At 35.6% G+C, this 27,864-nt stretch overlaps 1 protein-coding gene and 1 long non-coding RNA gene across 4 annotated transcripts in view; both read right to left on the bottom strand.

The window, feature by feature from the left end:
* The window catches only part of SPATA6 (spermatogenesis associated 6), a 153,349-nt gene that overhangs the window by 58,317 nt on the left and 67,168 nt on the right, over nucleotides 1–27,864 (bottom strand). For all 3 annotated transcript variants that reach the window (XM_019937843.3, XM_019937844.3, XM_073789996.1), the window contains exons 8-9: nucleotides 23,605–23,692; nucleotides 17,158–17,198 (exon numbers count right to left, since the gene is read on the bottom strand). In XM_019937843.3, coding sequence (XP_019793402.1) covers nucleotides 17,158–17,198; nucleotides 23,605–23,692 — 129 coding nt within the window. The remainder of the gene's footprint in view (nucleotides 1–17,157; nucleotides 17,199–23,604; nucleotides 23,693–27,864) is intronic.
* On the bottom strand, nucleotides 95–17,137 carry LOC141276133 (uncharacterized). The gene is made up of 2 exons (XR_012325103.1): nucleotides 13,993–17,137; nucleotides 95–12,775 (listed from the first exon to the last, which is right to left on the bottom strand). It is a non-coding gene; the product is annotated as an uncharacterized lncRNA (long non-coding RNA).

Here is a 27,864-nt window from a genome sequence, read left to right as displayed (position 1 = left end):
CTGCTGGGTGGAGTGGCAGGGGTATGTAGGGCAGGAGCTGTAATTCTAAATACAGTAGTCAATTGGGACCTCACAGAGAAGACTGTCCTAGTAAAGATCTAGGGAGTAAAGGCCTGAAGACCCTAGTGAAGACCATAAGACCTAAGTCAGGGGGACATTTGTGAGAAGAACATTCCAGAAAGAGAGAAAAATAAACACAAAGATCCTGTGGATGGGGTAGGGTGCATGCCTGATAGTTAGAAATAGCAAGGAAGCCAACAGGGCTAGACAGAATAGTAGGAAATAAAGTAATAAATAAGGTAAATTTTAAGGATTTAGCCTTCTATTCTAAACAGAGGAAAAATAAGCTCTTTTTATTTTTTTGTAAGTAAGATCTCCTCGGCTACTGTGTCGAGAACAGTCTATAGTGGGCCCAAGGGCAAAGGCAAGGAAATCAGTTAAGAAACTATTACAACAAAGTATGGAAAGAACGCTGGCTTGATTCTGAGTGATAGCAGTGGAGGCAAAAAGTGATCAGATTCAGAAGTCATCTGGAAGATACAGCCAACAGGATTTGCACAGACTGACTATCAAGGATAACATCAAAGTTTTCGGGTGAAATCAACTGGAAGAGTTGAGTTTGTATGAATTAGCTATACCCTTCCAAATGGACAGGTGGAAGAGTAAGATATTAGGAGTCTGGTTTTGGACATGTTGAGCTTCACACATCTATTCATCATCCAAACTATTAAAGCAGAGGTTCAGGAGAAGAGTCCAGGATAAATGTACAAGCTGGTAATTTCCAGAGTCTAAATGGCATTTAAAAGTATGGCACTAGGTGATATAACCAAGGAAGTGAGCATAAATAGGAAACACCTGAAAACTGAGCCCTGGGAAGACTCCACTGTTTAGAGGCTGGGAAGATGAGAAGGAAACAAACTGAGGAATGGCCAGGGAAGAAGTGGAAGAAAAAGGAGAATGTGTTATTCTGGAAGTCAATTATATAATGTATTTCAAGGAGGAGGAGTAACTAGCTCGGTCAAGTACTGCTGACAGGTCAAGGCAGAAAAGGCTAGGAATGAACTTCTGGATTTTAGCAGCGGGGGGGGGGGGTCATAAATAATATTAATAAGAGTAGCTTTGGTGGGGGCTTCCCTGGTGGCACAGTGGTTAAGAGTCCGCCTGCCAATGCAGGGGACATGGGTTTGAGCCCTGGAACAGGAAGAGCCCACATGCCGCGGAGCAACTAAGCCCATGTGCCATAACTACTGAGCATGTGAGCCACAAATACTGAGCCCGTGTGCCACAATTACCAAAGCCCATGCACCTAGAGCCCATGCTCTGCAACAAGAGAAGCCACCGCAATGAGAAGCCCATGCACCACACCGAAGAGTAGCCCCGGCTTGCCACAACTAGAGAAAGCCTGTGTGCAGCAACAAAGACCCAACACAGCCAAAAATAAATTAAAATAATTTTTAAAAAAGAGCTGCTTTGGTGGAATGACGGGAGTGATAATCTGGAGTTAAGTTCAAGAGAGAATGAGAGAGACCTAAATGTAAGGCCAGACACTATCAAACTCTTAGAGGTAAACATAGGCAGAACACTGTATGACATAAATCACAGCAAGATCCTTTTTGACCCACCTCCTAGAGAAATGGAAATAAAAACGAAAATAAACAAATGGGACCTAATGAAACTTAAAAGCTTTTGCACAGCATAGGAAACCGTAAACAAGACAAAAAGACAACCCTCAGAATGGGAAAAAATATTTGCAAATGAAGCAACTGACAAAGGATTAATCTCCAAAATTTACAAGCAGCTCATGCAGCTCAATATCAAAAAAAGAAACAACTCAATACAAAAATGGGCAGAAGACCTAGACATTTCTCCAAAGAAGATATACAGATTGCCAACTAACACATGAAAGAATGCTCAACATCATTAATCATTAGAGAAATGCAAATCAAAACTACAATGAGATATCATCTCACACTGGTCAGAATGGCTATCATCAAAAAATCTACAAACAATAAATGCTGGGGAGGGTGTGGAGAAAAGGGAACCCTCTTGCACTGTTGGTGGGAATATAAATTGATACAGCAACTATGGAGAACAGCATGGAGGTTCCTTAAAAAACTAAAAATAGAACTACCATACGACCCAGCAATCCCACTACTGGGCATATACCCTGAGAAAGCTGTAATTCAAAAAGTCATGTACCACAATGTTCATTGCAGCTCTATTTATAATAGCCAGGACATGGAAGCAACCTAAGTGTCCATCAACAGATGAATGGATAAAGAAGATGTGGCACATATATACAATGGAATATTACTCAGCCATGAAAAGAAACAAAATTGAGTTATTTGTAGTGAGGTGGATGGACCTAGAGTCTGTCATACAGAGTGAAGTAAGTCAGAAAGAGAAAAACAAATACCGTATGCTAACACATATGTACGGAATCTAAAAAACAGAAACAAAAAGAAATGGTCATGAAGAACCTAGGGGCAAGACGGGAATAAAGACGCAGACCTACTAGAGAATGGACTTGAGGATATGGGGAGGGGGGAGGGTAAGCTGGGACAAAGTGAGAGAGTGGCATGGACATATATACACTACGAAACGTAAAATAGATAGCTAGTGGGAATCAGCTGCATAGCACAGGGAGATCAGCTCGGTGGTTTGTGACCACCTAGAGGGGTGGGATAGGGATGGTGGGAGGGAGGGAGATGCAAGAGGGAAGAGATATGGGAACTTATGTATATGTATAACTGATTCACTTTGTTATAAAGCAGAAACTAACACACCATTGTAAAGAATTATACTCCAATAAAGATGCTAAAAAAAAAATAGGTAAATACCAAGGAAATCTGAGTAAATTAAGGACTTTAGTTAATAATAATATATCTATATTGATCCATCAATTATAACAAAGGTACCATACTAAATAAGATGATAATAATATGAGAAACTGGGTATGGAGTATATGAGAACTCTCTGTACTATCTTTGTGTTTTTTATGTAAATATAAAACTGCTCTTAAAAAAAAAAAAGAACTGCCATTTAAAAAAAAATAGAATTAAGCTATGCTAGGTAAAATTTTAAAATTTAACTTGCCCTTCTGCTTACATTTATTTTCTTTATGCTTCCAATCCACCAACGTTCTTTCTGTTACATTTTTATCTTATGATTTTATCCCTTAGTTCAAGTATTGTTTTATAATGCACATCCCTACTATATCATGTACATATCACAGAGAAAGTGGATTAGTTGTGTTGTAACACACAAAAACATCACCCTTGGGCAGACTTTTCATACCAGGCACATCTCATAGCCCCATCCTTTGTTGGTTGCCTTTGGGTTCCTATTCCTGACCCAATGGTGTCTGGATGATAGTGTTGACGTAACTGAAAACATGGTGACTCATGGCTGCGTTTTCACTAGAGGCCCCAGAGATATGGCAGTTATCTGGTAAACCTAACCATCCTAGGTCCTGATTAGGGTAGACTTCAAACCCTCTTTTGTATTGACCCAGCTTTCTTATCTCTTCTCTGGCATATATTCCCTGCAAATACTATGCCAATGTACCCAAGACACTAAATGCTTCTAGAAAAAAAATTAAATTAACCATATAGATTGGTTAGTTTTATTATGAATTTATTATTGTCAGTATGATATGGACACTCAAATTACTTTGACATTCTCTAATGCCAGCATCCTCATTGGAATTAATACATCCTTCCCATAATGTTCTTTAAATCCTCTGACACACTCTCACACAGATGTTTCTAACATGCTACCTCTGCTCTCCTGTGAATCTACTGAGTCCACACATGTATGCTCCCTTCTATCTAATCTCAGAAGTTTCTTCGATCCAAGAATAACACCTACCTCCATCTGTGCTTTATCCCCATTCTTTTTCACATCCTTTGAACTTCCCTCCATTCATTATTAGCATGCTATCTGTATTTCCAGCTTCTTCACTTCAACGGGCTCCCAACTTTTAATGCAATTCATGCCTGATCTCTCCCATTTTTATCTCTCTTCTTTTGTACATTAAAAAAACTTGTTGAAGGTGCAGACTAAACATATTGCTATTTTTCTACCTCTCCTGTACTTATAATGTTTCATCAAAACCTACTCTTCCACAACTTATTTTATAAATCCTGTCTTTTCCTCCCAGTTCTCATACTACTTGGCCTCTGCAGCATTTGTCACTGGTCAGTCCTCTTTTAGGTCTTCTCTCCTGAATTTCTCCTCCTCTGTTTCCTTAGTCACCTCTTTTCATGGTCCAGTGGACATTCTTCATCCTTCATCTCATCACTGAAATCAGTGGCTGCTCTCCAATGTCACACTTTCTGCCCCTGTCTCATGTACCTTCTCTTTGGTTGATTTCCTTTGCTTCTATTATCAAGTGTACAGTAATCTTTGAAACACTTATCTATGGACAAGACTTAGCTTTCCAAGACATATCTCTGGAAATCCAGATCTGGATACCCATTTCTCTGTAAGGCAGCTCTGTTTGGATTTTCCACATGTGACCAAAACTCAGTAAATTTAAAAGTTTTATCTCCACCATGCTCTTACCTCTGCTATTCCAGATTTCATCATTATCTTAGACCTAAGCTAAAAATCCATAATTCATATTTCCACAACACCAAGTATGGTCCATCTCTTTATTCACTCCAGAGCAAGCTATTTATGGACGACATAAATTTTAGAATTCCGTCGTCTTGAAATCTTAAATAAATTCGAGAAAATGTCAATTCTATCAATGAAAAAAAAAAAGAAAACTGAGATGGTTGATTGAAAATTTAGGGGACCTGTCAGATCAAATGAAAGAACTGAAAAAATTAATAACTATATAATATCATTTAAATGGCATTAGACATAGGAAAAAGTAGAATTGGCACTATTTGGCTTTATCAAATTGACAACGTAACGTGCATAGTTTTGAACTTTCCCAAACTATAGTGAAAGAGTTAAAAATTCTCAGAGTAGAAAAATTATTGAAAGACAAAATAGAAGAAAAACTTTCCTGAACTAATGAGATACATCACCGGGGATATTATGAACCAGCAACATTAATTAAAAGAACAAAAACACCACAAAAAAAAAAAAGAGAAAATGAGAGAGAGGAACTGAATTTATTTAACAAATACTTAACTTCCAGTCACCATGTTAAATGTTGGGATTACAACAGTGAACACAACGAAATCCCTGCCTTTATGAGCTTATGTCCTAGCAGTTACTATCAACGAAATATTTGACCTTTTAAGAAGGTCAATATGACCTTTAATCTTTCTCAGATTCATTTCACTTGTATGTAAAACAGGGTTAATAACAGCTACCTTATAGATCTTCCGTCATTTATTTAAAGTATCTTGCAGAATGCCTAGGTGTGTGAATTAGTTATACAACAAATATAAGTCCTTTATTATTAAGACACCACTCCAACATGGCTTCTTACTTCAACCCTACCACAATTTTCACTGTTTTCCAGAATTACAGCAACATATGGTGAGCCAGCAGTCAGCTGAGAGAATCAAGCTTTCATCCCAGAACCAAACAGCATGTAATTCAAATGACTCAGTTACAGTCCCAAATAACTGACCAAGAAATATGTGATCCAGATTGAATAAAAGAAAAAATTGAAAAGTGCTCTATTGTTAGCTGTTCACAGAGACAAAGTAAAAACACGGTGAATGTCAAAAACAAGATCAAAAAGGTCCATGACCAATAAATACAAGTGTATATATTAAGAGACTGATAGAAAAGAAAAAAAAGTGCTATAATGCTGTTTCTAGAATTATATCCAAATATGAGTCACTTGGCTTATAGTAGAGAGATTATTTTCTCTTCATTAATTTCAATGCCATTTGAGTCATGCTGGCTGGCAGACCATTTCATTTTTTGTTTACTAAAATTTCTCCACAAACTAGTCAGCAACGCTTTAAATAAAGCCTCTTCTAGGTGACTACAACTGACTTTTTTTCTCTTTATCAGAATATTCACTGAGAATCTCTTGAACAACATATTAGCTAACACACAGATCTAGAGAGGTACAGGGATTTGAAATCACAAACCAGATGATACAGGGTATTAACACAAAGAAAACTGACAGTGAGATATGCTAGGTGGCAAATACATCTTAACGACAATATCTGCAGAAGGACATTTATAGACTTCTAATGGTCTAAATGGTGGAGGTCTCATGGAGGAGGTGGATTGGAATCAAGGCCATAAGTAGAGAAAAGGGGGAGATAGGGCATTCCAAGTAGAGGAAAAGGCACAAGGAAAGATAAACAATGAGTACAGTCACTTGGCTAGTTCTGTAGGAAAGTAATCAGAGAGAATATCACAGAGGTGGAGAGGGGCACACTGTAGAGAACCTTGAATGCTGCAACTCAATACTATCTGACATTTATTAAGCATCTTCTATGTATCAAATACTGAACAAGGTAGGAGACAGTAGTCACAGGTAAATATAACAGGAGACCTCAAAGATATTACAATCCAGAATGAGAGACATGAAAAAACAAGTAACGATAAAACAATGAGGAAGGAAATTATAACTAAATAGATATACAATAAGTAATTGTGCAGTGGGGACACAGCTGGGATGTATTCCTTCCATGGAATTAGAATAAATATTTGTTTTGGAAAATTATTTATCTAAATGGGGAACGGAAGGTATAATAAGGGGGTAAGTCTTTGATAAGAATCCACTTCAAATTTTCAACCGTAAAACTCAGCTTAAGAAAACGTTTTTGTAGCTCTTGTGAGTTTTCCATAGGTTGCTTATTCACGTCCTAAAGCCAAATGGAATGTTATCTCTTTGGCTCGTAACAGAAGAGTTACATTTCTTGGATGACTCCTCAAGAACCCTGCCTTGGAGTGTTCAAAGAACAGGGTTCAAATCCCTGCTTGTTATGCGACCCTGAGCAAATCACGTACTCTAAGTTTTTATTTCCTTCTCTATAAACTGGGGAAATTATCTTACAGGTTTGCTACAGAAAATAGTAGCAAAATTAGTACAAACACAAAGCAGAGGGCCCGAGTTATGAAAGACAACAGTATTTATTTCCTCTGTTTACAGCAACCTTCATATTTCAGCATAAACAGTTTTTTTTTTGTTTTACATTTACAGAAATAGTTCTTTAAATGCCATTTCTAAGATCTCAGAAATGTAATAATTCCAATATTGCAAATGTTGCAATGTATCAAGATAAAATCTAATATTTTTAAACCAACCTGAAATTGTTACAGGTAGAAAAGAAAATTTCATACACCAAATTCATCGTAATTATATAAATGTAATGTAATTAAATGACATACTTTTCAAATATGTGATACATAATGGTTTGGTTATACCATACTTATGAAATAAGGTTCCTGAAAAGTTGTTTACACAATAAGTTCATAAGTTAAATAATATTTATGCCCATGAAAATTTTATATTTATAGGAACTTCAAGGTCAAATTAATGGAATAGAGAACCACTAAGTATAAATAGGAACCAGGAAATTCACTTATCCAACAAATATTTGTTGAAAGCCCATTTAGTGCCTGGTACTACACACCATGCTTTAAAGTTTCTCCTTTGTCATGGGACATAAAACTTAAGAAATAAATAAAAATAACTCTAATGGAATTTGCTGGGAAGTAGTTGAGAATGAAGACTATAGGAAAGAAGTGCAGTAGAGGTACTATTTTCAGGGTAGTAAGAACAAAGCACAGTTCTGATTCAAAAGGGAGAGAAGCAGATATTGGCAACTGAGATCAGTTTCTCAATTTTGCTGAAAACATTCCTTTTGAATCCTACTGAAGGGAATGATCCATTCCTACCTTATCAATTTAAAAATACATATGCTCAACTATCTGGTTTGGTTTAAGGAAGATGTACTTTCTTTACACGGAAGAAAAATTTAGAAGAAATTCTAAATTCTAAAATAAGGCAATGAAAATGATAAGTAATTCCTAAGTGTGTCCATCTTTAGGGGGTAGGGGGAAATTCCTCCCTTCTTAGACCACTGTTCAATGCACTTATATAAATAACTTGTTTAATCCTCACAACGACCCTATGTGGTATTTTTATTACCTACACTTTACAGGAGAGGAAACTGAAGCAACGTCAAACAGCTATTAAGTGGTAGGGGTCCCAGGCCAGTGAACTATGAGAGATCCACAGCAGAAAAAAATGGAAAATTCCCACAGCCCAGGCCTCACAGGATGCCTATGAGGAAAGTTCCACAGAAGATGTGCTAACAATCTGTTTTACTAACAACCCAATAAAAAGAGCCAAGGAACAAACCGACAAACTGTTCCCAAGGAAGAAATTAAATATCCCCCAATTAATTTTATGATGTGATCATAACATTGCTACCAAACCACTCAAGAAAAGCAGAAGAAAGGTAATTAGAGACCACTCTTACTAGTGACCATATGTGACAAAATATCTTAAGTAAAATATTAACAAATTAAATTTAGTGATGTTCAAAAAAAGAATACAACATGATTAAGCTGGGTACATTCAAAGAATACAAGAATGGGTTATCAATAGAAAATCTATTAATTCACTATAGAAAAATCATTATCAACTCAATAGATGCTGAAAAAATTATTCAATAACATCCAACAACCACTCGTAATTAAAACATATACATACCTTGCAAACAAGGAATTTCAAAGGGAACTTCCTTAACTTGCTAGAGGATATCTAACAAAAATCTACTGCAAATAACATTCATAGGTGTGAAACCTTCGACATGATCTTATCAAAGACAGGATCAAGACAACACAGTATTAGTTCATGCTGCAGCATATCAGGCTGCATTGCAAGAGCAAATTAAGTTTGAAAATTAGTGGCTTAACATAATAAAGGTTCATTTTTCCCTGTGCTTTATGGTAATATAGGTTAGCAAGAGAATCACACTTCACAAAATTGCCCAAGGACCCGGGCTGATGAGACAGGCTGAACAACTTATAGTTGTACCATCTAGAACATGAGACCTCATTATCACTATAACAAGAGAGAGTTCATGTCAGTTCTTCTATGCTGCACCCTGGAAGGGATCCACATAATTTACATGTATGGTCCATTGGCTGGAACTAGGCCCCATACACCTGCAAGAGGGCTTGAAAATACGGGAGGCGACATGAATAGCCAATAAGCAATAAATGTCTGCCACATCCTGATCACCACTTCTACTTAACAATGTACTGAAAATCCTAGTAGGTCAAGACAAATAAATAATGTGAAAGGCAGAACTAAGATTCATTGTTGAGGATATGGTTTCCTCTATTACAAAAATTCAAGAATATCTGAGACAAGAATGTTATACAAAAATGTACTGCAGACCCATACATCAGTAAAACACATAAAAATGTAATTTTACATAAAAGACCACTTACAATGGAAACTAAAACTATAAGGTTTCTTGGAATAAATCTACCAATGTGTTAACACATTAGTGGAAAAGTGTATATAACCTTAGTAAGACGTGTGAGAACTGAGACCACCTACATTCACATGGCTTGGCTAAAAGAACAAAACACTGAGGCCCGCCCACCTCAACTTGACCTTATCATGAGTTCCAGGAAATTCTTGTCAGGAAAATAATGCCATAAACCAGTAAATAGCTTCATTATCTGCTTCAGGACCTTCCCATAAATCATGTGCCTGAACAGCAGTCTGCTCAATCATCGATCAGCTCCCTTCTCAAAACAACAGATTCTTAATCCGGGCAAACAGTCCCCTTCTCAGGACAAGACATCACCAATAGGACAAATCCCTTCCCTATCAAATACCTGTTTATTTACCAAGACTTGCTTTAAGACTCTAACCTCTGTGTCCATTAATCCTAGACTTCTATATCACCAACTCTGCTAATTAGATTCCCTCATTCAAAGCCCTACCTTAAACTACTGGAGCCCAGACCCCAAAGCCCTATAAATATCTACCGTTAACCTTTTGGAGATATTACGAAGACTGTAAAGGTGGTGCTCTCCCTTACGGCATAATCATAAGCTCTGCTTTGCTTGGTATTAACAGATCATTCAGTTATCATGGTGGTCCTTCGGTGAGTTGGCAGTTGACAACCCTGGAAGTCCAATAAGATCTAAACAGACCCTCCTGGCTGCCACATCTAAGACGCTCAACTTAAATAGAAATAGTTTTTTCCTCTGAGACACTCAGGCCTCCCTCCTGGTGGTTTCTCTAACTCCAACGGTGCTGTAAGTGAATCTTCCTGTTGAAGCTGGACTCTGCTCTCCTTTTGTTAAAGCTCCCAAATGCTGGGTTACTTTGTCTTGTAGGAATGCAGAGCCGTTGTCATTATCTGGTCAAATTTGAAAACTTGTTACCCAGGCGGAAATCTATCTCATTACTAACAATACTAATATGTCTCTCTCTCTTTGTCACTTTTTGCTCTGAGTCTGTAAGAGGAAGTTCATAGAGAAGTAACAGGCATTAGCTACTAAAGCTATCCTGGAGCCAGACTTAAGGATTGACAGGTTCAGATGTTCTCTTACACCATTTTAAAATCCTTAGTAGAAACTTCGCCCTGGGCCACTTGTCAGAATACCATAAAAACTTTCCTCTGTTTCTTCTTTTTTTTTTTTGTCATGAGAGAAAACGCCTCTGAGAGAAATCACTACCAAACCTTCCATCTTCCTAGAATTACAGATTTATCAGGTCTCCAATTTAAGAAACCAACCACTAAGTTGGGGCCCAAGACATAAGGTGTACAAGCAACATACTGACCGACACTGCCAGACTCTTATGCCTGTGTTTCAGGTTAGGCCCATACCCCCTCCAAGTTAGATTCAAACTTTCCATCATCTTACATATATTTATACTATAATTTAAAATTTTACACTTATTGTTCCAAATAGCATAATTTCACTAAGCATATTTTAGAATTACAGTGGCCACTTTGGACGGTTTTTTATATGAACAAAACTGTTCATGTGAAAGATGTATTAGAATAAAAAGGAGCAAAATCCTAAACATGCAATGGTCTGCACTTCTTAACTGGCCTAACAAAAATTCCAAAACATTTCTGAGTCCACGAATTGCTTCCGTAAAAGATTTGCTGGCCAAGGTAAATTTTTAAAAATGTGAAAATGTAAAACTATGTCTTGTTTAGATACCCTCATATCCCATTGAGAGAAATGGCTTTTATCCCACTATTTCTTATTTCCTGTCCTATGCTCCTCCATTACCTCAGATCTCTATCCTTCTTTCTGTCTGTTTTCATTCCCATCTGACCTGCCAGAAACAAAAGCTCAATGACTTCTTAAAATTAAATCCCCTTCAGAATACCTCAAGTGCCACATGGTTGATTTTTAAGCTCTGGTCTGTTTCTGAGCTGAATAGTCAGACACTCTCCAGCATCTAAACAAGATAACCAGGAATTTGCAGCAGAATTTAGAGTTCTGTGAACTTTAAACTAGCCTTTGCACGTTTCCTATCCCAATAAATGGTGTCATCAAACACTGAGTTGTGAAAATTAGAAATATAAGAGTCATTCTTAACATTGCATGGCTAAGCCCCTTCCAATGCTCTCTGCTTTCAAAGTTTTCCTGCCTATTTTTGCCTAGTTCCTGAAATTTAAAAAAAAAAAAAAATGCCTGGAGATATTCTTATTGAAATTTTGTTAATTTTTGAATTACTCTACATAGAAGAATATCTTTATGATATTGACACTTTCTCTAGGAGAACATCGTATATCTTTTCCATTTGTCAAGTCTACTTTTCTGTCAACATTAATCCTAAATATCTGTGTAATATCTCCACTGCAATCGACCTCCATTACTATCACCCCAATCCAATCCATCATCATTTCTCACATTGCCTATTCAATAGCCTACTAACTTGTATATTACTATCCATTCTTTTCCTAGTCCATACTACAATCAAGAGTAATATTCGCAAGGTACAAATCCAACTGTATCATCTTGTTGTTTAAAATAATTTCATTTGCTTCCCATTGTACCTAGGATAACTATCAAAATTCCTAACATGGCGAAAAAGATGTGATCCCTACCTACTACTCCAGCCTCAATTTATATCATGCACCTACCCATGTCTTTCACTCCTAGCAACACTGGTCTTTTAGTTGCCTAGCCACTGAACCTTTATAAATGCTACTTCCCCTTTTCCCTTGCACATGTCCTTCCCTCCTTTTCACACAGTAAATTCTTATTCACTTTCAGCTCAAGAGCAATCACCAGTCCTCAAGATCCTTTTTCCATTCTCCTTCACCAGATCAAATCCTCCTAATAGATAACTAGTCCAAGCTAGCATGCATGTCCCCCATGACATTTATCACAGTTCCAAGTATATATTGATTTTTGTGATTTTATTATTACCTATCTCCCTCATCATCATGAAATATCCATGAATTCAGGCAGAGATAGTTTCTAGTTTTGCTAATTTTTTATTTCTAACATAATAGAGTTTCAGTCATATCATCTTTCCTAATGGTAAGAGAGAAGTTGGGAGTGGAGAGGGACAAGGCATTCTAGATGTGACAGAGAAATGATTAGCTTTCCATCACAATTCATCTTTCCCTCCTCCAGAGCAGAATTACTGCTGAGAAGCAATCCTTGCATCCAGGTGTGGCCATCTGATTAGTTCTTGGCAAACAGAGTGTAGGTAAAAATGTTATGTGTCAATTCCAGGCCAAGGTTTTTAAGAAAGAGATATGCCTCTTCAGGTTCTCCTTCATTTTCCACCATGTGAAGAGGACAGCAAAGCTCTAGAGTAAGGCGAAGGCACAGAATGGGGTCACTGCACGGAAAAATAGTACGCAGATTAGAGGCACCCTAAATTAACTATTATGTGAATAAAAACTAAATTTCTATTATATTAACCTTCTGAAGTTTGTAGGTTTATTTCTAGAGCAAATAGCATTACCCCAAACAATTCAGAAATCAGTATCTTACTGTACTGGTCTTAACATAGACCTAAATATGCATTGGCCTGTAAGTCAGGAGCAGGAAGCAAGGGAATAGATACTTGAGGATTGAAAATTTAAGATCCAATAATGCAGTAGCAAAATAAAACTGTGGCCTGCAACAGCTGGGAAGATAGACCACATAACTTTCAAGCTTATTTTCTCTAAAATAGCTGTAAAGGGCAAGAGATGTAGTGTGTGTTGGCTTTTACTTATACTGAGCAAGGGATTTCAAGAATGACGAGCTCAGGAGAGATTGGTTTGAGAGCAGAAATGAAAGATTTTAGTAATCGAGGGCCTCTCAGGGCCAGGAAAAGTGAGTGCCAACTGTGTGTGGACACAAAATGTAGAAGGTTAAGCCAGAAAAAGGCTTTGAGCTTTGAACAAAGGGCCATTAAAACTTTTAAACAGAGAAACGAAATCCTAAGACAAAAATCAGATTGAGGAGGTTACTTCCCATCTGAGCCTACTTCAAAGGCCCTCAAGGTAAGTGCCATTAAAAGGCATAAGAACTAAAGAAATAAATCAGACTTCAGAATTGTATTTAGAGGGAAGAAAACAACTTTGTGTGTATTTACTGAAATATTAAACTGACTGCAAGCAAATAAATGAGAAGTTGATACTTGCTTAAGTCTATATTGCCTAAGAAATCAAGAACCTGGCCTTTAAGAGCCTAAGTCTATAAAACAGCTCTCAGGCCCCAAAACTTTTAACCACAGGAAGTGGGCTAGAAAACTATGCAGTCCCAAGAGATCAAATCCTCCAAACCCATTTCAGAGAGGATAACTCACTGCCATGTGGGGTAATAAATGGACATGGAAAAACCAGCTGCAGGGTAGAGTCAGGGCCCATGGAGAGTTAAGGTCTAAGAAAGGACATTCCTCTACTATCATGGCAGCGGGGCACCCGCCTGTTAGGTTCACAAAGCTTGCCCAGGAGCATTTATCATTGCTGTAGAGTAGTAACTGCTCTTCATTCTCTATTTCTCCCTTTTGCAAATAAGAGCACCATTTTTTTCCAGTTAACCTATCCCTGCTCTAACAAAACATACCAGAAATGAGGTTCAGGTAGAGTGAGAAGGTGAGGGAGGGGAGAAGTAACTTGTCTTGGTTCACAGGTCACTGGATCACAGGGAGTCTATCTGGATCTGGCTTATCCAACACTCAAAGATCCTGAACTTCAAGCTAGATTCAAGTGGAACTTGAATGATGGAACTTCAAGTGATTTTCCTGGAAGAGGACAAACGCATGTTCTGTGTGAGGGAAGAAGGGGATATTTGGTGGCAGATAGGCAGACTGTGACAGATATGGTCAGTGATCTACTAAAATCTATGAACCCTCTTCAGTGGAAAACAGCCGCCTAACTAGGATCTCTATTTGCTAGCCACCTTGCTCATCTTGCTTCTAGATGGGACTAGTTCTTGTCAATGGAATATAAGAAGTGACTTAATTCACTTCCAGGCTCTTTTTTTTTAATTAACTAATTAATTTTTGGCTGCACTGGGTCATTCATTTGAATGCCTAGCAATGAAAGGACAAAGAAACAGGGAACAATAAAGATATAGGGAGGCAGGTTGAGAGGTGTGTTCTTTTTCTGAGAACTTTGTATTTATAGAATAGCTGATTATAATGCATCCAGGGTGAAGAGAGGTGACTTTGGCCAAAAGAACAGCTAATGACCAAGTAACTAGAAATCTTAAAGAAGGAGGCGGCAGATATAATAGGTATGAAGAAGTAGGAAAAATAGAAAATAAATATGTTAAATAGCCATTATCCCTCAATATACGCCCTCCACTCAAGCCAGACCAGTAGTTTGCCCCCTGCCTCCAGGACAATGTACTTATTCTAAACTCCAAGGCTTTTTCATGTGGTTTTCCTCCTAAGACATTCTTCTCCCTCTTCCCTTGCCTCTGCAGAATATATTTCTCAAGAGAACTCAGGCCAAGTTCCACTTTTCTAAAAAATTTTTGCAAGCACTCCTAGTTTCATAACTCTTCTCCTTGTAGAAATCCTATAGTGTTCCACTACCAGTTACTATATGCCTGTAAGAAAATAGCCCTTTATTTTTTTCATAGAAAAGATAGCACTGTTCAATGCTGCATATGTATTTCTGTGAAAATCTACCTCTTCAATACAGAAATAATCCTGTGAGCTCACTTACCATGCACAGCTTTACAAAGGTAGTATGAATGATCAACTTCTACTCTAACTCTAAAAGTGAAGAATACAGAGGTGAGGGTGGGTGGATATTAAAGATGAATAGAAGTGAAGTTCTTTTAAAGAATTCATTTAGAAAAGAGGATTCTAAATATATCACCTACCTCTAAATGGACCAGTCAATGTAGAATTGGATTATAGTTACCTTAGGATAAAGATTAGTGTCCTATATACTTTATACTTTTCTCCCCATTCTATACTTTTGTATATTTGGTTTACTTGTTTTCTCTTCATAATCCACTCACACAACACATATTTTAGGAATCCACACCGTACATCAGACAATATCTAGCAATTGTCAATAAGCAAGATCAATAAGATCCTTGCCATTCTGGAACTTACAGATTAGTTAAAAAAAACAAGGATGCAAATAAAGAAGAAAATAAATAAAACTTGTGAAACATGACTTGAAGATAGGCTTGGCCCTTAGGTATTACAACTAAGGTAACTTAGTTACCTTAGGTATTACTTAGGTATAACTTAGTTACCCTTAGGTATTACAACCAAGGTAACTTCCCTGGGCCCCATGCAAGACAACAAACATTATGCTTCTTGATGCGTGTGTGTGCCTGCGCATGCATGCACATATATATTACACAGATCAGTACCCATGTATGTGTTTGAATAAGTTCCACATAATAGGGTAGGTCTGCACCAGGGGAATTATGCCAGGCCCACACTCCTCTAGGGACAGCCTTAAGCAAGGGCACGACCCTATACAAATGCTATACAAGGAATGGTTCTATTCAAGTGCTATATCCACGTCTATACTAGTAGTTCTCAAATACCAATCCTTGGATAGACAGCAAAAGAGTTGCATAAGAATCACCTGGAAACTTGTTTAAAATAAAAATTTCTAGTCTACGGTCTCAACAATTTTAACTTAGTAGGCCTGGAATAAACTTTTATAAAGTTCCACCTTGATGATTCTGACTCTCTGGTAGATCTGGCCCCTTAGTCACATGGTGCCTTGGCTTGTTCCATATTTCTTTATCACAATCAAAGCATGGCAAAGAGCTATGCTGTTCAGTGCCAGTAAGCATGGGATAAATTGTTTTCAAGTAAATAAACAAAGGTATTATAAGGAAAGCTATGTTTTTTGTTTTGTTTTGTTTTCCCAACTGTGATGCCTCTTCTTATTAAGAAGCTTACACTTAGGGACAGAAAAGAAAAACTCTGGGGCAGTACTTCTCAAAATGTAGAACATGAACTACTAGTGGTATAGCAAATAACTTAGTATGGTACCCAAAATGAATTTAGATGATACACAAGATTATTTTATATAGTACATGGACATACACTAAAAGGGTACTGAATCCCAAAAGAAAAAATATATTTTCTTTTCAATTCTCTTTCAATCAGAAATCTTCAGTTAGCTATTGGTATGTCTCCTATACCTGTCTATCATTGCTTATCTCATTTTAAGAAAATGAGAACATGTCTCAGAGTCTTTGGAAAACAATAGTTTTCTAGCCAGAATTTAGTAACGTTGTTTTGTTTTTGCTTTATTTTTAAGGCTATCATCCATTTAAAGTATATGATACTGATTTTTCATTTACACTGGTGAAATAAATAAAAACAAGGTGAATTTTTAAAAGACAGCATAAATTACATGCAGGTATTGTAAAAATTATGAGGATGCTCTACGAATGACTGAAATTTAGAAATACTACTGTGTGAGGTATCACTAAAAGTAGCAACCAATTTCTTTCTGTCTCTGTCTCTCTCTCTCAGACACACACACGCACATATACACATACACAAACAAGTAATGACCAATCAAAAGTCACAAAACATTTGTAGTAAGACACTCAATGAAAAGTCTATCCTACCACCTGACAACATACACAAAATAATGACATTCCATAATATGACAATTATTGTTTGTAAATTTCTTGACTAAATGAATATGATAATATCTGACCATACATATAAGAAATTTACTAATGCTCTAATCTGAAAGCCAGGACAATTATTGTTCTGCAATTTATACTACATACCTTATAATCCTTGGGTCGGTAGCAGCGAAGATGAGAATGATCTAAAAAAGGATGTACAAAAGAAACTATAAATATTTCCTATCAAAAAGAAGAAATTTGTTTTCATCTTTGATTTTTCCTACAATCACTCTGTTTCTACGATTATACTTCATACAGCAGTTTTCAGAAATATCTTAAAAATCCTTCAATAATGTTACAAAGATGATAAGCAACAACTTAAAATCTGTATCAGTTCTTCAGCAATTAAGTGATTTCAAATCATAGTTTCATTAGAGTAGGAGATATCTGATACAGGCCAGATTAATTTTTAGTTGATAAACCAATTTGTCTACATGAAATAGATAATTTTTAGTTGACAAACCAGTTTATGATGAAATATAATTTGAATATATAGATTTGACAGATACTGCCAAACTACATGTGTTCCTAATCTTGGAGTCCATGCTTGAATTAAGTAAGCGTAATGGAAACAGGACCAGCTTTAGAGGGCGGGAGCAAACTGTCCTGTAGTGTACAGATCTTGCTGACAAATAGATGTGCATTACAGTTCAGGCTCCAGCACTTCCAATATGGCCCTGGGCACATTATCTAATCTTTCTAAGTCTCAGATTCCTCACTTTTCTAATGCAGGGGTCCCCAAGCCCCAGACCACAGGAACCAGGCCGCACAGCAGGAGGGGCGAGCAGCGGGTGAGTGAGCAAAGCTTCATCTGCCACTCCCTACTGCTCCCCATTACTGCCTGAACCATCCCCCTTCCCCACCCCACCACCACCCCCACAGTGGAAAAACTGTCTTCCACGAAACCAGTCCCTGATGCCAAAAAGGTTGGGGACCACTGGTCTAATGTACCTCTTTCGTAATATTGTTTTAAAGATTACATTAGATATTACATGTAAGGCAATACAATAAATGTTAACTATTATTACTAACAGCATTATCAACATCATTACTATTGAATACTAAGTCAAACAAGGCCAGGTTCAACTTCCACTACTTATCATACATGTTAGTTTGGTCCAGTTATACAATTAATCTGTTTTTCATTCCTCATTTTAAGAGTATGAAGACAATGCTTACCTTACCTCAGAGAGTTACAGTGATGATTAAATTATAAGGTACCTAGCATAGCATCTACAACAGTGGACTATAAAGCTATTCCCAATCTCTCCCTAAGCCAAAGACCACTACATTGTAGATGCAGATTTGGGGTTTTACTCATTACTTGAAGGAGTCAAGTTTTAAGTATTATAATCTCTGTTATATTGATAGATAAGAAAATCAGAACCATAATTTGCAATTCTACTTCTTTGCTAATACATTCCAGTCAAAAACATTCTAACAGTCTATATTTTACCTTCCCAAACCACCTTGTACAGAAAAAAAAATGCTATACGGATAGAGACCCAGGATAGTCTATATTTAGTCAATTAGCTTTCATTTATAGCACAAGATGCTTGTTCTCCAAGTGTCCTGAGCCATTATAGAGGGCAGCTGAAACCTTAATGTCTTTCACACAAGGTCAACTTCACCATTTAATTCAGTAAGGTCCAACTTACTTCAACTCCTTTTCAAAATTCAAAATAAAACTAACTCCCAACCTAACTCCTCTTCTGTAAAGTCTAATGTACAACGTGGCCACAAGTAGCAGAAGAAATAAAAGAATGATAAGGACACACTGAGTCTAATTCTCCAAACATGCTAACTTTGAAAATTAAGGTAATAGTTTCTATACATAATATATATTCTTTTTGGTAGCTAATGTAATATTCAAAATATCAATATATTAAAACACAGGAATGTCTTCTGCTCTCCACAAACCATTTATAAACATCCTAATTCAGACAAATTTATATAATTTTCTTTCACTTTTATAAATTAAGCTATTACTTTGATCTGACGTTTCCTAATGTTCACATTTAATCACCTTTACCAACAATTAGGTACTTAACTATATTCTAAATGCAGGAGATAGAGGAGATAAAAGTCACAGCCCATGGTCAGGAAGTGCTTATAATTTACTTTAGTTAAGTTATACGAAATTGAATAACAGCAGCATAAAAGAACAGGCTAAATCAGAATGGTATAGGCAATTAATGCTATTAAAAAGTCATATCAGAGATAGATCTCTCAAAGTTGAAGGCCATGAGGAAAAACTTCCTAAAGGAGGAAAAAGTTGAGCTGGGCCTTAATGAATGGGTCACACTTAAGAAAAGTATGAAGAAAAAGAGCTAATTTAGATTGTGTGTGTGTGTGTGTGTGTGTGTGTGTGCACGCGTGCACGCACGCACGTGCATGCACGACCTTGAACAACTTACACTACTTCCTTAAATCTCAGATTTCTTCATCTGTAAAATGAGGATAAATAATAGCATCTAAAATTCTTGAGGTTACTATGAGTAATTAATCAATGAAATATTAAGCATTTAGAATAGTGACTAGCAGAAAACACAATATTAGTTATTATTTGATTCTCCAATAATCTCATGAAATCAGTGTTACAAACTGAATATTTGTGTCCTCCCAAAATTCATATGTTGAAGCCCTACCTCTCAAAGTGATGGTATTTGGAAATGAGACCCTTAGGTGGTAATTATGGTTAGATGAGGTCATGAGGGTGGGGCTTCATAATGGAAAGAGTGCCCTTATAAGAAGAGACAGTCAGATCTTGCACTTGAGCTCTGGTGTGCTCACTCATTCACTCATGCTCTCTCTCCCCTTTTATTCTAAAAATAGATATTAGTGATTTCACAACTGTGCAAATTTATTAAAAATTATTTAATTGTAAACTTATAACAAGTGAATTTTATGATATATAAATTATACCTCAATAAGGCTGTTAAAAATGTTTTATAAATAATAGAGAATTAAAGAAACTAAAAAAGGAGTTCCTAAAAATGACACTCTGTAAAACAAGGAGGCACACAAACAAATGAGATATTTTGCTGATAAGTATATACATGATGACTACATGCATTTTATTCAGAAAAGAATAAAATATTACCATTTATTGCTGTCTACTCAAGATATGACCTATTAGGATTTGGGATGTTATTTCCAATTTATTTGACATAAAAATAATAACCATCTAACAAAGGGACTAGTGGAAGCTCATAAAAGATTACAGTCTTGTGTAGAATTGAAACTCACAACAGAATCTTCAAATGAAGAGAATAAGAGACATTTCCTCCAAGGGGGAGACAGAGTCTAGTATCTTTCCTAAATCCTAAGCAAAATTGAAAAAGGCCAAGATGTTGCTCTTGATTTCCTCTTTAAAATGCACAAATGATTGGATAAAGCTTCCATACATTCTTGAGGTGTAAGAGATACTGAGTTTCTTCAAAAAGACTGCACAAATTACAATCAGAATTATATATCAAGGAAATTCCAGACAGAGAAGATTTGAAAATTTTATTTAAAAAAATACACCTAAATGAAAGTAGGAAAAGTGGTAGGAGAGTGGTGGAAAAGAAAGGAAGTTGGGGTTAGAAGACCTGGGTTCTACACTGTACACGGCTATTCTGTAGCTCTCCAACATATCACGTAACCTCTCTAAGCCTCTGTCACTCTTCCTGATCAAATATAGCTACATCCATCTTCACAATACTATGAGGACTAAATAAATCAATGTTGGTGAAAATGGTAACCTATAGGAACTTAAGAATTATTAGGCAAGATACTTTGGTAAGAAAATGTTCAAGAAGAATTTTCATTAAAGATAGTCATAAGTGAAAATTCACTATGTGTAAGATAGTCTATCATAAGAAATTCACATATGTATTTAAATAGCTGATAAGAACCCAAAGCACAATTGCTCAACTGCCAACCAGAAAAAAAAAAAAAAAAGTAGTCCAAAGAACAGGGGCATTAAAATTAGAGAAATGAGAAGGGAAAACTCTTTATAGTAAAAGGCAAATAATAAATGTATAAAGAAAAATGGAACTTAAAAAAATATTTGGTAAACATCACTGTAATAAATTGTTTCGGGCAAGAATCATCAATGTATGCTAAAGGGGTCGAAGTCAAAGAGAATTACATAGTCTCAATCTTCCCATAATTACAAAGGGAAGGAAGAAAATAGCACCTTCATGCTGGAGAAACCGAGCAGACACCATCTTAATCAAGTGAGCAAATTAACATCACCAGTAACAAAGCAACATCACATACATCCTGACATGATGCACTGAGAGTAATACATCACTTCTGTTGTATTCTGGGGGAAAATGAATAAATCTAATCATGAGGAAAAAAAAAATCAAACAAACCCAAATTGAGGGAGATCTATTAAAAAACTGGCCTTTGTTCTTCAAAATTATCACATCATTAAACACAAAGAAAAACTAAGAAACTGACCCATATTAAAGAAAACTAAAGAAAGAGACATGGCAACTGAACCTTATGTATGTTGTGGAATTTCTTTTGCTATAAAGATATTACTAGAACAAGTGGCAAAATATGACTTAGGTTTATAGCTTAGTTAACATTATATCATTAATTTCCTGTTTTGATACTTGCATCGCATTAAGAAAACAACTGTATTAGTTTCCTCAGGCTGTCATCTACCATAGACTAGGTGGCTTAAACCACAGACATTTATTTCTCATAGTTTTAGAGGCTGGAAGTCTGAGATGTGGGTGCCAGCACAGCCAGGTTCCAGTGAGAGCTCTCATTCTGGCTTGAGGATGGCTGCCTTTTGGCTGTGTCCTTACATGAGAGAGAGAGAAAGCAAGACTTCTGGTGTCTCTTCTTATAAGGGCACTAATCCCATCATGAGGACCCCACTCCATAAACTCATCTACACCTAATTACCTCCCAAAGGTAATGACCCGTCTCTAGATAACATCACTGGGGGGTTAGAGTTTCAACATATGAACTTTGAGGGACACATATCAGCCCATGGCAATGTCCTTGTCAAGAAAAGTTTATACACAGACACTCATACAGGGAGGAGGCAGGGAGGAGAAAGAGAGAGAGGAAGAGGGAAAAGAAAATATTAATATTTGTGGACTCTGAGTAAAAGGTGTAGGGGAATTCTTTGTACTATCTCAACTTTCTGTAAGTCTGAAATTATGTCAAATTGAAAAAAAAGCACCTCATTATTGACCTCTCTGATTGTACCTCTACACAGGCAGCTGACTGTTTTGATTAGAAGTTACTAGAAACTATAACAGTTCTGCTGGCAAATACATAATAATTGTCAAGGGAAATCAGACATTTAAGTGCATTCTACAAACATCTTCCAAAGAAATGTCTATATTGAAGCTATTTTCAATTTTCTGGTTCTGAAAGCTTATTTACTCTATGTCTATAAATTTAGTACAAGAGGGGAAACATCCCTTGGAGGGGGAAGTCCAAGAGTATAACATCTGTTCCTAATTTCATATAATCTGCTATTCTGAGTATGAAAGACTTATTGATCACCCCATTTATCTCCCAGTTAGTGCTAAAAAAGCAAAATAAATGTGCAAAAACTCTTCATGTTCTCAGATAAGAATGTTTCATATCCCAATTTTTAAAAACAGATTATACACTAGCATTTAGAAACAAAAAGAGACAGAGCTCACTACATGTTGATTGTATTTTTTCACTCTCACTTTTCTATGCCTTTTTTTTTCGTGTGCAGTAAATTAACTTAAAGGCTGCTGGTGGATACTTGGTGAACTGACTAGCTAATGTCTACAGATATTAACGCTTACATATCTCTAATTATAAAATACTACTTAATCTTCTTCATAAAAATCATCTTCATATTGAACTTAAGAAACAACTTATCTAACCATCAGGACCAGGCCTAAAAATGAAAAAAAAAATATTATAAACTAAACCTAAAGGACATTATCTTTCCAGAAATATAAAAAATAAGTATTATTTTGACAGCTGATACTTATTAAGTGCTAGAGCATTTTACATGGTAATATTTACCATGTTATCTTCATTCTTCAATAAACTGATTATCAGAGTAAAGTGATTTGTTCAAGAATGCCCAGTTTATAAATAAGTGGTAGAGAAAGTATTCAAATATATGTGTAAATGTATGTCCAAAACCTATAAAACCGAACTCTTTTTACAACGGTGTTTCCCAAAGCCTGTTCCATAAACTAAGTAATATATGTTAAGGAGAGGAAAAGGTTTCATGGTCAAATAAATTTAGAAATTGTTGAGCAAAACAAAAGGTTTTGTTTTGTTTTGTTTTTTACTAAAAGGTATCATAGCCTTTAATATGCTAATATGTGTTTTGAATCTCAAAGATGAGGATGGTTTATAGCAGCACAGAAATTCTACTATTTTTAGAGAGTACCGACATGGGTGTCCCACAAGTTGTAAAAAGTGGCATTATACCATATTTTCCAATACAGCCAAGATTCTGTTTTTATTAATTGATGCCAAGACAAAGACTTGAATGTAGCCAAGAGAACTAAAACAGATGAAGAGAGACAACTTGTAGCTAACCATTGTGCAGCCTGGACCATCCATTTCTTTCACAGTCTCTGCCAGAAGATCCAAATAAAGCATCAGCCCTGGGACTTGGGGGATCAACCTAGAATAAGGAAGATTTCAATGTAAAACGGAGCTTAAATATTTTTTTCAGTCTCATGGAGTCAGAAAATCAATTGAGGTACATAGATCACATTATCATCAAGTTAACATGATACTGCCTATACAGTTCAAGGATGTTCCAAGATCAGAGCTTAGCCGAGTATTTTGCTGTTTGTTTTTAAATAAAATTTAAGTTAAACTCCAGAAATGTTTAATTATATTTTGAATCCACTCTAAAATGAACAGATTTATAGTTGTAATGTCCATTACTTTATTGCCTAGTTTGCTTCCTATTACAAAGTTAAAAACAGGGAAATCTTACTTTGCCACATTTAAGAAACAAGTTTAGCCATTTACTCCTTATCTCCTTAGCATATAGATTTTGAATTTAGTGTCTTTACTTGGCTGTGTTCAGGAGTCAGCATTCTGAGTATAGTAATAAAAGATATTAACAGTTATCCATATTTTCTAACAAAAAAAAAAGTCAGAATGATATAAATCTGTGCAAAAAAGACAGCTCTACTTACCAAAATTAAAAACTTTGTACATAAAAGGACAATATCAAGTAAAAAGGCAACCCATGTAGTAGGAGAAAATATTTGCAAATCATTATCTGAAAAGGCATTAATATCCAGAATATATAAAGAAACATCTAAAACTCAATCTAAAAAACTCAATTAAAAGTTGAGCAAAGGACTTAAGAAGACATTTCTCCAAAAGATATACAAATGACCAATAAGCACATGGAAAATCAATCAACATCACTAATCATAAAGGAAGTACAAATCAAAATTCTAGTTTACCCCCATCAGGATGGCCTTTATCAAAAACCAGAAAGTAACAAGTGTTGACAAGGATATGGAGAAATTGAACCGCTTGTGCACTCTTGGTAGGAATGTAAATTGGTGCAGCCACTATGGAAAACAGCATAGTGGCGCCTCAAAAAACTCAAAATAGGATTGTCATACAATCCAGCAATTCCACTCCTGGGTATATACCCAAAAGAACTGAAACCAGGGCCCTGAATAGATATTTCTATACTATTTTCACAGCAGTATTATTCACAACAGCCAAAAGGTAGAAGCAACCTGTGTCCATCAACAGACGAATGAATAAACAAAATATGGTATATACATGTAAAAGATTATGCAGCCATAATAAGGAAGAAAATTCTGACACATGCTGTAACATGAGTTAACCTTGATGACTTTATGCTAAGTGAAACAAGCAATTCACAAACTGACAAATACTGTATATATTAGGTAGCACTTATATGAGGTACCCAAAATAGTCAAATTCATAGAGACAAAAAGTAGAATGGTAGTTGCCAGGGCTGAAGGGAAAGAGGAATGGGGAGTTATTGTTTAACGGGTACAGTTTCAGTTTAGCAAGATGAAAAATGTTCTGGAGATAGACGGTGGTGATGATTATACAACGTGAATGTACTTAATGTGTACACTTTAAAATGTACACTTAAAATGGTTAAAATAGTAAGTTTTATATTGTGCATATTTTACCACAATTTTTTAAAATTTAACTTTAAAAAAAGGAATGTGAAAAGACAAGCCACAGAATGAGAAAAAATATTTGCATATCATGTAACTGATAAGGATCTAGAATCCTAAATATATAACAGAAAATTTACAACTGAATTCAACAAAAAGGCAAACAACTCAATTAAAAATGGGCAAAGGACTTGAATAGACATTTCTCCAAAGAAGATATGCAAACGGCAACAAGCACGTGAAAAGATGCTCAGCATCATTAGTCATTAGGGAAATGCAAATCAAAAAAACCATAATGAGATACCACTCCACACCCCTCAGGATGGCTACAATAAAAATAAAACAACAAAATGAGAATGTGGTGAGAATGTGGATAAATTGGAACCACCACACATTGCTGGTGGAAACAAAATGGAGGAACCACTGGGGGAAAGTTTGGCAATTCCTCAAGAAGTTAAACATAGAATTACCATATGGCCCAGCAATTCCACTCCTGGGTATTAAAGCAGTTGGGAATTAAAACAGGTATTCAAACGAAAACTTGTGTATGAATGTTCACAGAAGTACTATTCACATAACTAAAAGTTGAAAACCCAAATGTACATCAACAGATTAATGGATAAACAAAATGTACAATGGATTATTCAGTCATAAAAAGAATCAAGTACTGATACATGCTACAACATGGATGAAACTAGAAAACACTGTGATAAATGAAAAAAGACACAAAAAGCCAAACACTGTATGTCCATAGAGATAGTGAGCAGATCAGTGGTTGCCAGGGGCTGGGGAAAGAAATGGGGAGTGAATGCTTAATGAGCATGGGGTTTCCACTTAGGGTGATGAAAAAGTTCTGGAACTAGATAGTGGTGACAGCTGAACCACAATATAAATATACTTGATGTCACTGAATTATACACTTTAAAATGGTTGAAATGGTAAATTTTATGTTATGAGTATTTTACCACAGTAGAAAAAATCCTATTCTGCATAAATAAAAAAGCAAAGAATGCAGTTTAACTCTTATAGGATGGTTGTGCCAGTTTGGGAGAGTACTAGTTAGATTCTTGAAATGGCTTCTTATTCTTTAAGATTACTTTTTATACAGTGTTTGTAAAACTAGAATGTCTTTCTTAAATGTATTACATTTTGCATATTCATGTATCAAATTAAAATTTTGTTTGGTTACCAATTTTATTAAGTGCTTTTAAAATCATGAATGCCTATGGGGCTGAGAGAGGCATACATTTATACAGCTGGAAAAAATCTAGTCCTATACAATAACGTAAGCAATTTTATAAGCTTAGAAGTATGTATTTCTTTCTGTTCAATGGAAAGCTGAAAGGGAAATCATTTAAATAAAAATGTGAAGATTTATACCAAGCATTATTAAAATTATTCTATTTTGAACAGTGACATGAACATAATAATAAACATTTTAAGAGCAGTTATTTCCCTAAGCAACTTTTATGTGGCTAACGCTCAAAATATTCCTGGTTATCTTCGTACATAGGCATTTTAATTAAAATGCTAATATTTCTTCAGATTAGAATTTAGCATGTCCTTTCTTTTCAATTTAATTTGCAATTATGAGCAAACAGAATTAAAGGCATTCTGAAACTGTCGTCAAACAAGCAAGTAAACACATCTGGATATTGTTCAAACAACAAAAAAATGTGACCAGAACCTATAAACGAGTTCTATAGGAATAAGACAAGTATAATCACAATAATCTCAATAAAATATTATCATTTAAAAGTGTCCATTATATTATAAATTTTCTTTTTTTACAATAAAAAATCTATTACTTAGGCTACAATAATAAAGGATTCATAGTCAAAATATGAAAATGGAATGAAATATTGCTTAAGGCACAGCTAAATTTTTTTTTAAAGGTATCACAAAGAAAATCTGAACTTCTAGGTGGCGTATGTTAAAAAAGCTATTCGACCATCACAGGAGCATGTTTACATGTTCGTACTGATATTTACGTTTTAAAATTTGGAAAAAAATGCATTAGAGATAAAGTCAGAAAGTGTTTCGTAGACATCTCAAAAAGTTGTTTTGCTTCTATAAGCACTTAAATCTTCAAGTTTATTATTATATAAAGCAATTTTTATTAATTTGCAAGCTTTTCTTAAAGAAATACTTTTAAGGTAATATAGTTTGATAAAAATTAAAGAAATTATGAAGATTCTGAGAAAGACTTTTATTAAATATTATGATTATAGACCCTTAAAATTAGCCAGAGTCTATTTGACTATATGGACACAAGCTCTAAACTCAAACCATACCAAAACAGGCTTCATATAGAAAGATTAGAAACTATGTTACCCTTGAAGTTAACTCTTTCTTTCAAAGGCCTTCCTCTTCCCATCAAATAAAGATTTACTTCAAAGATCCATTATATAAGGTTTATCCAAGGGACATAATTTCAAGAGAAACTTACTTTTCCATTATAATTTTTTAAAAGGCTGGGGGAGGAGGGTGTCTTCCTTTCCACAAAGAAAACTTGGTCTTCTTTTAATACCCTACTCTGCCATTTTAGAACTAATGTCAATTACATCTCAGTTCAATTTGTAAAGTTATTACACGGTCCACTGTATGAGAGGAAAGCAAATGGCTACTGAGAGGATTTAACATAGCATTCATAATGGAGCTTGATCTC

This window comes from Tursiops truncatus, chromosome 1 (genome assembly GCF_011762595.2).
Source record: "Tursiops truncatus isolate mTurTru1 chromosome 1, mTurTru1.mat.Y, whole genome shotgun sequence".
NCBI classification, from domain to species: Eukaryota; Metazoa; Chordata; class Mammalia; order Artiodactyla; family Delphinidae; genus Tursiops; species Tursiops truncatus.
Note: the sequence above shows the minus strand (reverse complement) of the source record. Positions and strands in the feature narration are given on the sequence as shown.